The sequence below is a fragment of the Pezoporus flaviventris genome, unplaced genomic scaffold (genome assembly GCF_033815535.1).
Source record: "Pezoporus flaviventris isolate CSIRO_AGI_PZ_B2104156 unplaced genomic scaffold, CSIRO_AGI_Pfla_v1 ptg000043l, whole genome shotgun sequence".
In the NCBI taxonomy this organism is placed as follows: domain Eukaryota; kingdom Metazoa; phylum Chordata; class Aves; order Psittaciformes; family Psittacidae; genus Pezoporus; species Pezoporus flaviventris.
The window spans coordinates 2165297-2179061 of NW_026892591.1; the positions used below are offsets into that span (position 1 = coordinate 2165297).

General features: G+C 47.9%; 2 protein-coding genes and 2 long non-coding RNA genes across 4 annotated transcripts; 3 read left to right on the forward strand and 1 right to left on the reverse strand.

Moving 5' to 3' along the window:
- Nucleotides 1-6162: 6162 nt before the first annotated feature.
- On the reverse strand, nucleotides 6163-11059 carry TMEM38A (transmembrane protein 38A). The gene is made up of 6 exons (XM_061466872.1): nucleotides 10927-11059; nucleotides 8786-8942; nucleotides 8065-8249; nucleotides 7388-7475; nucleotides 7170-7287; nucleotides 6163-6863 (listed from the first exon to the last, which is right to left on the reverse strand). Exons 1-6 carry the CDS (start codon nucleotides 11048-11050, stop codon nucleotides 6642-6644), a joined length of 894 nt encoding a protein of 297 aa, XP_061322856.1. The 5' UTR covers nucleotides 11051-11059; the 3' UTR covers nucleotides 6163-6641.
- On the forward strand, nucleotides 6703-8479 carry LOC133276235 (uncharacterized). The gene is made up of 2 exons (XR_009745805.1): nucleotides 6703-6829; nucleotides 8032-8479. It is a non-coding gene; the product is annotated as an uncharacterized LOC133276235 (long non-coding RNA).
- LOC133276236 (uncharacterized) lies at nucleotides 8940-10646 on the forward strand. Its single transcript, XR_009745806.1, has 2 exons — nucleotides 8940-9294; nucleotides 9571-10646. It is a non-coding gene; the product is annotated as an uncharacterized LOC133276236 (long non-coding RNA).
- Nucleotides 11060-11107: 48 nt separating the features above from the next.
- SMIM7 (small integral membrane protein 7) lies at nucleotides 11108-13322 on the forward strand. The gene is made up of 5 exons (XM_061466873.1): nucleotides 11108-11237; nucleotides 11320-11361; nucleotides 11448-11500; nucleotides 12109-12199; nucleotides 12642-13322. The coding sequence occupies exons 1-5, from the start codon at nucleotides 11212-11214 to the stop codon at nucleotides 12655-12657; spliced, it is 228 nt and encodes a 75-aa protein (XP_061322857.1). The 5' UTR covers nucleotides 11108-11211; the 3' UTR covers nucleotides 12658-13322.
- The last annotated feature ends 443 nt before the right edge of the window (nucleotides 13323-13765 follow it).

A 13765-nucleotide genomic window follows, 5' to 3' on the forward strand; every position in this document is an offset into this window, starting at 1 on the left:
TTTCAAATGAAGCTCTGAGCTTGCAGCCAAGCACAGTAGTCTCACCGCATTGTAGACTCTAGCAGAGAGAGTGCCTGATGCATTCAGCAGCTTCAGGACTCTTCAGCTTATTTACCTGGTAAAACTGAGCTGATGAAGATTCAGACCATGCTGCAGAGCTGGAAAGGAAGAGGAACCATCTTCCCACAGAGAAGATCCTGGCATGCATCTGGACTGAAGCTCATGCTGCTGTCCAGGCTCTCTGAGCTCTCTTCAGCAGAGACTGCTGGCTAGAGGGGAGATGGGTGAAGGCAGTGGAAATCCAATCCCGTGGCACATCCTCCATCCCAAAACCAGGCTGTGGTGCCTCTCTCAAGCAAGCTGCCTTGCTCCCCCTTTTTTAAGGAAAGCCTGGAAAATTTCAGCTGCTTTGAGAGGAACAGTAGGAGATGGTTGACTGCACTGAGACGCGCGAAACCTGGAGCGATCCATCTGTATTTGAAGAGGATGGATATCTCTATAGCAACCAGTGTGTGTCACTTGAAGAGTATCCCTTGGGTCTGTTTCTAAGGCACTGAATGTGCTCCCTCTCAGGTGCTGTACACCTGAGGTCCCTTTGATTACTGCTTTGCCTAGCTTAGAAATAACTGTCTCTGTGTTTTAGCATCGTGCAAGTCTGATGGTGCTAGTATCATTTATGTTTGAGGTACTCTCAGCCATTTAAAGCAGGTTTCTTTATACCAGGGAATATGCCTATGCCCTGTCACTATTTGCCTTCTATGCAGCTGATTTACTAAAAGGTGTTTAAGCTGTGAACAATAAATACTTCCTCCTCTATAACGATGTTTGGACTTGGGATACCATCCCCAAAAGAGTTCAGTACTTGGGGTACCATCCCCAAAAGACATGGAGAAAGACAGAAAAATTTAATCACAAAAAAACACCAAGTAGGTAGAAATCCAAAGGAGAGAAGAAAAAAAGGCTTCCCAAGGGATACTCCAGCTAGCAGTAGGACTCCAGTGACACAAGCTGTTTGGGCTTGCTCCTGGTTTTGCGTTGTGTAGCCCTGACCCACTGAGGGGGCCGGTGCGTGCTGCTGCAGAGCTCACCCTCCTGTCAGCTGTTGAGCTCCAAAGCAGGAAACTGCAGCTCTCGACAGAGAACAAGCAGAAAAAGAGCATCTTTGTCCAGATGCCCTTGGAATTCATAGGGAGAGAAGGTAACTGGTGCAGACATCTCAGCAGAGGCCCTGACAGAATGGGCATCTCCGCCTCATGCTCACAGAGCTTTTCAGTGTCTCTTTTCCAGTATTCACAGCACATTGCTATTCTCAGTTTGTTTCGAGATGTGTTTCTGTGCGTGTTCACTAGAGCTTTTCCCATAAGAAATGCTGCTGTCTTCACACCCTGTGGAAACAGAGATGGTGCTCCACCAGCCAAGCAGATTCATTCACTCGGATCCGCTTTCTGCTTCCCCATTTTCTCACAGGAGACCATAATCTATTATTCCTGTGGCTTTTTTTGCCTTACAGGAAACTGAAGTGAGCATTTCAGAGAAAACCAGTATCCGGCAGAGCAGCTGCTGGGTTTTTTTTGTTTCGCTCTCATGAAATGAGATTTAAGAGGCTGGTGTCTGTCTCTCTCTGTATCCCCCCTGTATCTCGTTGGCACACAGAGGAATAATTAAAGAAAACTTAGTAATCTGCATTTATGGGCTCCTTTTGCAGACAATACATGCTTAATCTCCAGTCATGTAGCCAAATAAGAAGAGATTAACCAACGTCCTAATCTGTCATAAATCAAACAGGCAGGGAGACAGCAGTTTACCTTAAGAGACAAACATCACAGAGAGCCTACGTTAGGGTTTAGCCTACATTATTCTAAACCTCCTTTGAGCCAACGTTAGGGCTCTAAAGTCATGGATTTCTAGAGTGTTCTTCAAGGCACTGCAATCTGTGATGTGCTCTCTGCACCTCACACTGCATCCACCCGTTGTTGTTGCTGATTACACCAATTCTTGTCACTAACAAAGCATAGAAAATTACCTCACTCTCTGAGTCAAGCACTTGGTTTGCGGTGGGGCAAGAAGTCCTCAACTAGCAGGTCTGTTTTGGGAAAGTCAGAATCTGCCGACTCCATTGAGAAGCACCGGGGGCTGGGGTAGCTGGAAAAGCAGCAGCTTGGTTTGGAGGAGCTTGGTGTAATTTGCAAATCCAAACCAAACAAAATCAACCAAGTCTTTTCCAGGGACATTCTGCATTCCCTCCGGCTATACAAATGCTCAAGCCTCTAAACATATCAGACCTGTTTTCCTGCATTCCACAGCTGGAGAGTACCTGTAGCCTAAAGCTAAGATGAAATCACTGTCTGACACTGATTCTTCCTAAAAGGTGACATTCGGGAGCTCTCTAAACAATTCCCTTCCCAAATTCTCTTTTGGAACAACAAGGAAGCAGACAAGGATCATGATAGAAAATACTCTAAATTGTACTTTTTCTAGGGATAACGTGTAAGATGCAAACGCACAAGTGTGAAAGAGAGACCAGACCCAAAGATATTAATGAATGATGATCTTGGCACTATCAGCATCTCCTTCTTGTCAGAGATGCCATTGCAGAGGTGAAGAGAGGAGCAGCTGTGACTCTGAGCAGGCTCTGGCATGATGGGGAACTTGTTTATTCACTGTCTGTTCCATGAGCCACCAGCCCCTAGCAGCTTGCTCACAGGCTGCTCCTTTACAGACCACATGAGAGCAGGATTAAACTCTTAGCTGGGAGGCAATTTTGTGGGTGTTTATGAAGTAAGCACCACACTCTTGGTGTCTGATGACATCCAAACCCCTTTAATTGGTGTTTCCTTACAGTGGATGGACACAACACATCTCCTTGGGGCCAGTGGCAAAAGCATCCTAAAGAGGCAGATACCAGCCCGCTGTGCATGGAGTGTTTGGCATCAACAGCCTGTTTTCTCCATTGCTGATAGTTTGCCTTATCATTGTTTTGTCTTCCTAGTAGAGATGGAAGAAGCTCCTACTAAATCCAGATGCCTTTGGGAGCTTTCTAGAGTATCTTTTATAGGTATTTCTTCCGATCTCATTGTTTTGGCAAAGAACCAGAATACCTTGAGAAAAAATCTTGGCTGCAGCAAAAAGCTGGGGATCTAAAGAAGGACATGCCATGCTATTCCAGCCTTCCCTTCCATATAATCCTGTCCTGTGTCTTGCAGTAGCCAGTTAGGTCCATTAAAGAACAGCACAAGGACTGTAGACAATTACAGCGAAAGACCCAAACGAAGATGTGCTGCTGCAAAATGCATAAAGCTGCAGTTTTTTACGCTTCTGTGTGTCCTGTGTGCTACTTGGACTGATATTCTCGGCACCAATCTAGTGCTTTGTATCTCTGAGGCATCATACAGCCATGAAATAGGCTGCAGGAAGGAGGTGCACGTGTTTGGCAGCTGATCACCTGGCAGGTGTTAAAAGGAACAAGTTCCCTATTGCTCAGGAGATGGCCAAGGTAACAACCATAGCATCATAGAATGGGTTGGGATGGAAAGGACCTTAAGATCATCCAGTTCCAACCCCCTGCCATGGGCAGGGATGCCTCACACTAGACCATGTCACCCAAGGCTCTCTCCAACCTGGCCTTGAACACTGCCAGGGATGGAGCATTTCCTTTCTGGGTCTTTCTGCTTATCTGGATTATAGAATTTGTCACTCTGGACAAAACGTGGAAGAATGTACATCCTGCCATTAATAGGAAAAGGGGAAAACGAGCACCGGTTGCTCTAGCTTGGCTCTGGATTGTGTTGGCTCTGCCCTTTCTCACATAAGCTCTTTAACATGGGAATTCTTCCCTTTGGCCTCCTTTTTTTTAACTTCAGTTCGTTTACTGTGAAGAATTAATGTTTTCTGTAAACTTCTCCTATGGGCTTGGTTTTTTTCACGCAAACACAGTAAGGGCTGTGGAGCTTTCCCTATCTGCGAAGCTGATCTGCAGCGATGGGAAAGCTGTGGACACTGCGTTTGACTCTCTCTATGTAACAGAAAAGGGAAACCTTTCAGTCAGCAAGAAATGCTGAGAGCATCAAGTTCAACACTTTGCTTTTTCCATCAGGCAACCAGGGCCTCTTTGAGGATTAAACTTAGTGCTAAATTTAGCTACCTCTCACTAGAGTTAGTATCAGAAGTTATCACATCAGAACGTCTTTGGAGGGAATGACGTCTGTCCCATGGAAGTCTAAGCCCTGTACTACATTGGGATTTGGAGCTGGGAACATTCTGCGCAGCAGGAAACTCTTGAGACCTTGTAGGCTTTTTCAAAGCACTTGGGACACCTCCTCTGCTCAGCCTGCTTGTTTATTGTCCTGTCCAGGTCCTGAGCACCATTTGCTGATGACACTGGAGAGGAGAATGGTCAAACCACATGGAACATTCTTATGCCTTTTTTTCCTGGATTTATTTTGTGTATAAGGCTTCCACTGAACTTTTCCATCAATTGGGTCATACAAAGGCTTTAAGCCCCACGCTCCAATGCAACTTCTGTTCTCAACTGTGCTGATCAATTAAGGAGTATTAATAAGCATCTGAAAAGAGTTCGATCTGGGAGGAGACAAGTGAGAGCCTCAGAAGATAAACAGCCCTTTGCAGATCCTCATCTAGTGAGCCAGGTAGATTGACTGTGGCACGTTTGCCTCATCACTCCCATCTCTGTGCCATAGAAGAGAATTACTTCATCCCTTTAGGAAATGGCAAGCTACCATTTCATTCTGATTGGAGCAGAGTCTTAAGGAAGAAGTGTATGTACAGGTAAAGGAGCCCTGTAGAATGTTTCCTCAAGTGCCAGTGCACAATCAGAGTCACTTCACAAGTTTTATTAGTTGGCAGCTTTTATAAAACAGAATTCCTCTTCATTGGACATCTCATAAAGCAGTTCTAGTCTTGTGCATGCCAGTGAGCCATCAGGTTTCAGCAGACCAGCAGAACCAGACAGTTCAGTTGTCAGGGGGAATTCCTGTTTTCTACAGGGGGAGGGAAACTCACAAAATTAAGGCACTGTCAAAGCGCAGCCCCACAAATCAAAGAACAGAATTGAATCATTTCGCCTTTGTCCTGGCTTCCAGCTGGTTGGATACAGTATGGATTTTTATTCGATTTTTTAATTAACCATCAATTTCCATTTTAACAGGGACACAAAAAACCTCAAACCTGCTTTTCTTCAACCCCTTCAATCCTATTTCTATTCCCAGTTGCAAAATGACAGCAGCAAAGCCTATTGCTAGGGATGGCACATGCTGCCTAACTGAAAGCTCAGTGCTCTGTCCCCACACGTGCTATTGTCACTGCAGTGATCCCAGCCCTTGGATGAGGACACTTCCGAGAACAAAATCGGTGATAAGAACAGCTTAAAACTAGTCTAAAAGGCAGTATTCACCAAGCAGAACTGACAGGTTCCTCTCTGAACAAGGGAGGGCACAAGCTGTTTTCACAAACCAGTAGTTTGGCCAAAATGGACCTACAAGGGCTAATCTGCATCTCCAGCTATCAGTCCTTTAAAGCAGTTTCAGTCAGCTGGTGTGGAATCCACTTCTTCAGCCTTTATAAGATATAAAGGGTGTATCTTAAGTGAAGATATATATATCTTCACTTAAGAAGATATAAAGGGTGAAGAGCACACCAAAAATCACTGCTTCAGGCACAAACCAGTGTGTGGCTGTGGGCTTAGGACCACACTTAGAAATAGCCAATTCTCTACAGAAAGATGCACCGTTTTAAAAAAGCCACATTCAGGTCCATGAATTAGGTGCCCTGGCAATTATAAATAAATAGTAATAAATACTTATTTACACTCACACACCCTTCTTGTATCCCACAGGATTACAAACCAACCAGAAATGTGCTTAGTTCAGTATGATCAGGTTTGAGGTGGGACACACTTAACAACATGCAGCAACGCTACATAACAGTTTAGAATACTAACAGTACCAGTACATAGCACTCGGAGCATTTCACAGCTTCAAAGCTCTTGCAAACACAGACTTAGGTAAGAAAGTGACAATGTTCTATCCATTATCAGAGGGAAATTCAGTGAGAGAAACAGAGCTTGGCCAGGACACCAGAGTCAGTGTCCTTACCGCATCTGAAATGTCATATTAATTGGAGATATGGCAGAGGTGGGAGCTAGGGAAAATTAGATCAGGCTCATGTGAGACTCGTTGCATTTCATTGAGTATAAAATCCAATTTCCACATTGATTGCACCTAAACAGTTTGTTCTTTTGGTAGACATTAAAAAGGTCAATGAAAACTCTAAGGGATTTAAGAGTTGCGGGAGCACTAACCATCACCTCCATTCATAAATAAACACAGTGAAAGATTTTACATCAGTTGAACGAGCTGCATCGTAGCTGCTGACAGCCTGAGAACTGGCACCCGCTGATCATCCTGGCCCAAACCTACGAATCCCCGACAATGTGATCAGAATAGAGAGACCAGCAGCAGCACAGAGAGCACAAATGAAATTCAGGGACCCGCCTGGCAGTATCCTGGCTTCCACCTCTCCTGGAGTCTGAGAGAGAAGGACTGGAGGATAAAGGAGGTCACAGGTGGCTTTGAGACTCAGTTCTGGAAGAATTTTCCTGGCCTATTTACTGTGTGGTTGCTTCTTTATTCAGCTTTCTTGGCTTTCCGTTTTCTTGTGCCTTCATTTAGCTCTTCTTTTGACTTAGCAGGAGGCGGCGGAGGATGGGAAACCTCATGGGAGGCCCCATGATGATCGTGATGGTGACTGCTGTGTCCACTGGAAACGGAGCCGAAGAAAACTGGACAGATGAAGTTTTCCACCGGAGCAAAAGGTGAGGCGTGAGAGTGAGTTGCCGTCATGAAAACCTGCCATGCAAAAGTGAATCCTCAGAGATCACATACGTCAGCTGTGAAATATAAGCTAGGAAGGAGCACTCCACTTAGACCAGGTAGAAGTCCCTACTGCTACATGACTCAGCTGTAGCACAAGGATTTTCTCCCATACTTCTGATAGGAGGGAGAATTTAGACTCTTAATTTCCTGAGCAAATCCCCTGATATATACAGCCAATGCCTTCAGTAGTGGCTCGGGAAGGTGGACACCCCCAGTTGAAGTGTGTACCCTTTCTCTGGTTCTGTGGATTTGTTTGCAGTAGGCCTGCTGTTAACTTACCTTGCAAACTATCATGAACATGGTGAAAAAGAAGATGAGGTTGGCTTCAGAGATAGGGAGCCAGTGAGTCTGTTGCAGAGTGAAGAGCACTGTACCATACAGACTAGCCTTTGTAGGGCTACAAGAGAAATAAGTTGTCTAGGTTTGCATCCAGTCCTGAATGGTTCTTTAAATGCCATTTTTAGGCTGACAAGAGAATTTACAGGCTACCTACTTACAAGGACATACGAAGAATTTCATTTGTTTCTGGCTTCCAGACCCCACGGAGTAGTTGCTCAAAGTTAGACATCAAAGCAACACCAGAACCTGTGAAACAGTGAAAACGAACAGCTAGAACTGCCACAGCAGAGGAGAGCTCTGCTGTCTTTCTAGATCCCCAAGGGATGACAACCTAAAGGGAACAAATGATATTCTTCCCAAGATAGCCTAAACAGAGCAGGGCAAATGCTTTCTGGATGTGCCATAAAGTGTTACCTGATGAAAAAAGCATTTGCCTCTGTTGCATTTACTGATGCTCAAATGCTTGCTCCAAACACAAGCTAAAGGAAAACTGACTGGGCTGTTCAACATAATAGAACCCCCCTGAAGAGATACGTGTGAGGCCAGACAGTCAAGCACATGAGAAAATAAGGAATTCCTGAATTCTACCCCCTTATTTCATAGTGACTCCAGTTCTTTATGCCTCCAATAAAGTCAGATGATGACTCAGCTGACAACCATTGTGCAAGGATGACTAAATACCTGTGTTCTAGGGAACATGATTGATGGAAGCCAGCTGACCACATCCACTAGCTGCTGGCCAGCACTGGGTGACGTGGTCACCTTCAGCCTCACTCACAGATTCTCCTGTCCCTCCCCGGAGGGCTGGGTGCATTTAGAGCATCTCATCTTTCACCTTTGACCCATCCAATAGCCATCATAATGAACCAGCCGTGGTGGTAGTGGTGGTGAGCGTGGTGGACCCCAGCTGCGATCTTGCGAACTCTGACCACCTCCTTCATTGCCACAAAGATGAGCTTCACTGGCAGAAAGCTGACACACTTGTAGAAGAGGTTCATGGGACAGAAGAATATCAAATACCTGGAACAAAACCACAAAGAATGTGAGGACCAACTTGCTTGTCCTGATTTGAGATGTGCAGAGAGGATTGATGAGGTGTACTGTAGTGTTAGCCTGAATTATGTTGGGGAGAAGGAAGTGCTGGTTCTGTCATGCAACCCAGATGCAGTGAGGAAATGAAACGTGGAGTAACTGTGGTTAATTTGTGCACATTTCACTAACGTGATGAATAAAATGCCCCCAGATTTCCAGTGTGTGCCACTCCTCTACTAAATGTGGTATCCGTAGTGCGTGCTGCTTCTGCGGCAGCTATATATAGAAATGCCCAGTGGTTGGACTGGACCCAACCTGTATTATCGAAGCAGTAGACAGCCAGTCAGAGAAAACTGGAAACTGGATCTAGGAATACAAAAGACTCAAAAGACTCCCTCACCCCACCTCTTCTTTCCCCACTTAATCCAAGGAAGGTTATACACGTGTGTCACACAAGCAGATGGGTTTGAACGCAGCCAGCAGCGTCGCATGCTTAGTAAATGAGGTGGAGTGCAGAGACTCACCAGACTGCTGTGGCCAGGATGACACTGGAGTTGTTACTGAAGTAATCAATAGGTGATTCTCCAAGTAACAGATCAGCAAGAATGTAGCTTCCAAAGCAGTGGAGCATAGCACAAAGCCAGGAGGCAAAAGGGCTCTTGCGAGACATCTCCACAGCTCCTGTGAAGCAAAGGCTAAATGAGAAAGTAGATCCAGCAAGTAAGCAGAAACTTCAAGGCCGCCTAAGAAGGAGGCTTGTGGGGCATGTTCTCCAACAAACTAAGTAAAAGAAAAGGGCTTGTAAAATAAAATACAAAGATGTGTATTTGGTGAAACCTGAGCAAGTACCAGATACTGGCAAGAGATACATGTGATTGCAGCTTGCAGCCCCCCCCCCCATGAGGTTTCAAGTGAACTGAGTCATTGGAAGTGTATGATTTGACTAAGAGTTTATCTCCTGGATTTGCTGCTACTTACTGCAATCAGAAGGGACATTTTCCCCTTGAAATCAATGTCTTTGTACAGTCTAAAAGTAAGGTGAAACTAGTACCATTCTCTCCATTGCTTCAACCTAGGTGCCCTCTAGAATTCATGAGCAACCTGTTCAGCTCTTTCATTCATAAGATAACCTGTAAAAATAGAACAGCAATTCTTAATCTTCATTTGAAAGAGGCGGATTTGAGGATTCTTCCCTGCTCCTGTACTAGTTTGGAAACACCCTCTGAAAATACAACTAGATATTAAACTGTGACTGTTTGGCAGTACATTATGTTCTTTTCCCATTGATATTTAATTCCTCTGTTTTCAGCCACCTCTGTACTTCTCCAAGGAAGTCTCTCAGGAACATCAGTTCCGTAAGACTGTTTCATCACCTTAAACTGTTCTGGAGTCCATCGTGCACCATTTCAGACACCAAGCTCTGTTCAGTAAGCCAGTGACAGGCAATTAAAAGAAAGAGCACTAAAATGTTCTGTCAGCATTACTGACCTTAATTAGCAGTATGCGAATCAGCATATGCTAAAACTATGACTGCTCGGACTCTTCCATCCTCAAAGACATTTGATCCAGCTGAAAACACAGTGGAAACAAGACAGCTGCAAGAGCTATGACATGAAGCTGGTTCTATAGGAACATGTAGGCTTAATTTAGTAACACTTGTTTTTCTTTGGCTCCATGGCCACGCTATCTCCAAGGAGGAGCAGGGCCATTGCTGTCCTGACACCGATCTTCAGCAGAGGATCCGTGGGATGAAGCACTGTAGGAATCTAGTGAAAACAACACCCCAGCTTTACCCAGTCCAAGCGGATTACAGGGCTTACAGAGCTGTAAAAGCTGTTTTCATAAGGGCTGCCTGTTAACTGGTCCCTTCAGGACTTCACGCTGGCGTTAAGTGATCAGGCCTTGAAAACCCAGCACTTGTGTTCACATGGAGTGTCAACAGAACCGAATATGGATTGTACAGCACAGAGCTCTCACAACCAGAGGATTTAAAACCCCTACCAAAGGGTGTTGTTGGGGGTTTTCCTCTCAGCCATCAGGCAGTTACACTGAGACCACTGAAACCAGCCTGAAGGGCGCACACGCTATCAAAACCACATGGAGAAGGCAGCATTTGGAAAAGAGCAAGGCACAGCCGGGCTGCAGCAGGGCAGAAAGCAAAAGCTCAGGTTACAGCATGGTCTGGCAGGTGGAAAAACCCCAAGGGTTTACTGACAACCTGCTTGTATATAAATAGGAGGTATTGCCCCAGAAATAGAGAAGCCAAGCAGCGGGACACGGCCGTAACGCTAAATCCTGGGGCAGCAGCAGAGAAGTGACTGAACTTCCATAACTCAATGCGGCTGGGATCCAGCATGAAATAAAAAGCACGATTGATTCTCAAAACTCACTCCTTCTTGGAGGTTTCTGCTTTACATTGAGACACGCGGGGCACCCCGGAAGCAGCAGCACCAGGCCCTGACACCCAGGGCCCGGCTGGGGGGGATACTTCATGCCCCAAACGTCAGGTTTATCCCAAGGGAAGCAGGGCAGGAGCACTGCAGCTGCCCCCCCCCCCCCCGCAACGCGCACCTACAGCCCCATGGCACCCACCCCGGCCCGGCCCTCACGGACGGGGCCGCTGCCGCTCCTCCGGGAGCCTCCAAGGGCTCGGCGCCGCGCTCACCTGGCTCGTACTTGAGGTAGAGGACGGAGACGATGAAGTACGCGGTGTCGAAGAGCGGGAACACGGGCAGCGCCGCGAAGGCGGCCGCCAGCTCCCCGAGCGGCAGGGCCGCCGCCAGCTCCATGGCCCCGCGTCCAACGGCGCTGCGGTGCAAGGCCCAGGCGCCGCTCGCTTCCCCGCCGCCACCGGCGGCCGGTGTCCGGACGCGGAGCCTCCGCCCCGGTGCCACCCCTCCACCGAGCGGCAGCGCCCGCCCCTTCCGCTTCCGCCGCCAGAGCTGCCGCCATGATCGGGGACCTGCTGCTCTGCGGGTACCGGGCGCGGGGGGCCGGGCGCGGCCGGGCTGGGCCCGCTTGGGCCGCGCCTGACGCTCGGTCTCTGTCTCTCCCTTAGGACGCTGCTGGTGAACGCCGGGGCCGTGCTCAACTTCAGGCTGTGAGCGCAGAGGGAGGGAATAGGGCAGGGAGGTGGCGGGGAGGGGGGGCTGTCAGCCTGCCTCACACCGGCGCTTCTCTCTGCAGGAGGAAGAGGGACACGGAGGGGTTCGGCGAGGAGGCGAGGGAACCCACGACCGGTAACGGAGGGGACGCGGGAGAGGGGCCTGGGTGTCCTCCTCCCGCTTCGGCGCCGCCTCCCTCGCCAGCGCTGGCTGCGTACAGGAGCGGGCGTTTCCCGAAGGGAATCCATGATCCCAACGTTTTCGAGGCGCTAAAGGCCAAGTTTAACCTCGTTTTCCTCGGATGCGAATTCCTCGGGGCCTGGAGTGCCTGGTTTATTAAACAACAGCCGACATTTTTCCTTGGCAATGCTTCCATACAAACGTGTTGATCCCAGCCTGGGGACTGGAGAGGAAATGTACAAATTACACATTTCTGTTTGCATTGTTGTGCCACAGAGGCAGCCCCATTTCTGGGTTTTGGTGTCAGAAGTCGCAGGAAGGCTGTAAACTCCAGCAAAGGGCTAGCATCCCTTTGTAGCATAACCCCATTTTGTCACTTTGTGTTCCTTTTGCCACATGCCCCTACAGGGATGCACTGAACAGAGCACAGATCATCAATACAAAGCTTCCAGCTTCCAGGTCTTTGTTTGCCTGACCTTGCGCTGGGATTGCTGATGCTTTTCAGGTGGTGTTGAACACAGGACTTGGCAGTGTCTCAGGTATTTGTCACTCTTGATTTTTAGGTGACAACATCAGAGAGTTCCTGCTGAGTCTCAGGTATTTTCGAATCTTCATTGCCCTCTGGAATATCTTCATGATGTTCTGTATGATTGTGTAAGTAACGCCATGCAGCATTGTGCCATTCGTTTGGAGGAAGTCCTATGTGCTAGATTTTTCTTGCGTATAGATGTCTCTTTGGATCTCTTTCTCTGCCACTCTATTGTTCCGTAATTCCTTTTCATTTCATTTATTTCACTCATTAAAGAGGTGGCAGTTGACCTCACAGCTTTCTGCTAGTGCATGAAAACCTCTGCAGCATGGAAGTCATTTAGCCTTAGATACAGCGCTCTTTGTTGGGCGTTGCTTAGGTAAAACACCATTTAGGTCAGTGTTTTGGGAAGGTTTTCATTTGGGGAGGGTGGAGGTGAACCCACCAAGTAATAGCATGGAATCAGCCTTGAGAAGAGTCTCTCAACAGGTTTTAGTCCCAGTAGTTCAGTTTAGTTCAGTTGTAGCTGGTTCTCATCTCCTCTTTCTTTTCTGTCCCATCCGCTAGGTTATTTGGATCTTGAAGACCATCCACGAACCCATCTGTTGACTTGGAAGAGACTTTTGGCTGGGAACCATTTTTCTATGGAGTACAAGATGACGCTTTCCACACACAGCCCTGGACCGTGGCCTGGCCATGGGCGCGAGCTCCTCACGCGCTCACCCTCTCCAGCCCCTCCTGTACCGCGGTGTGTGCCCTCCGCTTCCAGCCGGGGGCTGAGCCTTGAGGCCCCTGGGCCAAAACCTTCACAATTGTTTCAACTTCACTGAAATAGAGAACTCGGAGTCGTTTTGCTCAGCTTAGAGCAGGCAGGGGGAGAACTGGAGGGTCCTGAAACCCTGCGGGGTCAGTGGATGTGGCTCCTAATGTCACTCTTGTCCGTATCGCTTGCAAGCCACGCTTCTCAAGCCTCTTAAGGTTGAGCAAGGTGTTGGTGTCACTTCTCGCTACTCCGGTTCGGTTTGTTGGAGAAATAGAGAAGGCTGATTGAAAACAATGGGATTCTCAACTTCCAGTTTGGGTTTTTTTCCAACAAAATACTTTTTAAATTAAAATTTCAAAGTGATTTTTTTTTTCTAAGCAATATGTAAGGGATAAATAGCAAAATAATTCTGTAAGCCAATGTGAAGGCATCAATTTTGGAAGTATCTTGGATTTGGTTGAATAAAGTTGCTTTATTTAAGGGTATTTACGTACTTGATGCCATGTTCATTGTGTTACAGGAGAAATCTATTTCGTACTGGTGGTTTGGGGGCAATTAACTCACCTCCTCATGGACTTTTGTGTTGGTTTTATTTAACTTAACGGTGTGCCAGCGCCTCAGCACCCTCAGAGCTCATCTCGGCCTCCCCTCGGGCAGGTTCAAGCCATTCCCCTTGGCCTGTCCCTGCAGCCCCGCCAGGACCCATCGGTTGTGGCCGCGGTTCCAAGCCCAGACCCCGCACACTCAGAAGCACCGCGCGCCGAGAGGCGCCCGCGGAGCCGCTGACGGGCGGGGAGCTCCGGCCATGGGTCCCGGGGGCCGGCGCCCGTCCGCTCCCCACAGCGCGGCCACCGCCGCCATTGCCCGCCGCGCGCAGTGCGCAGGCGCTCCCCGCAGAGGCCGCACCGCGCAGGCGCAGTCCGTGCCC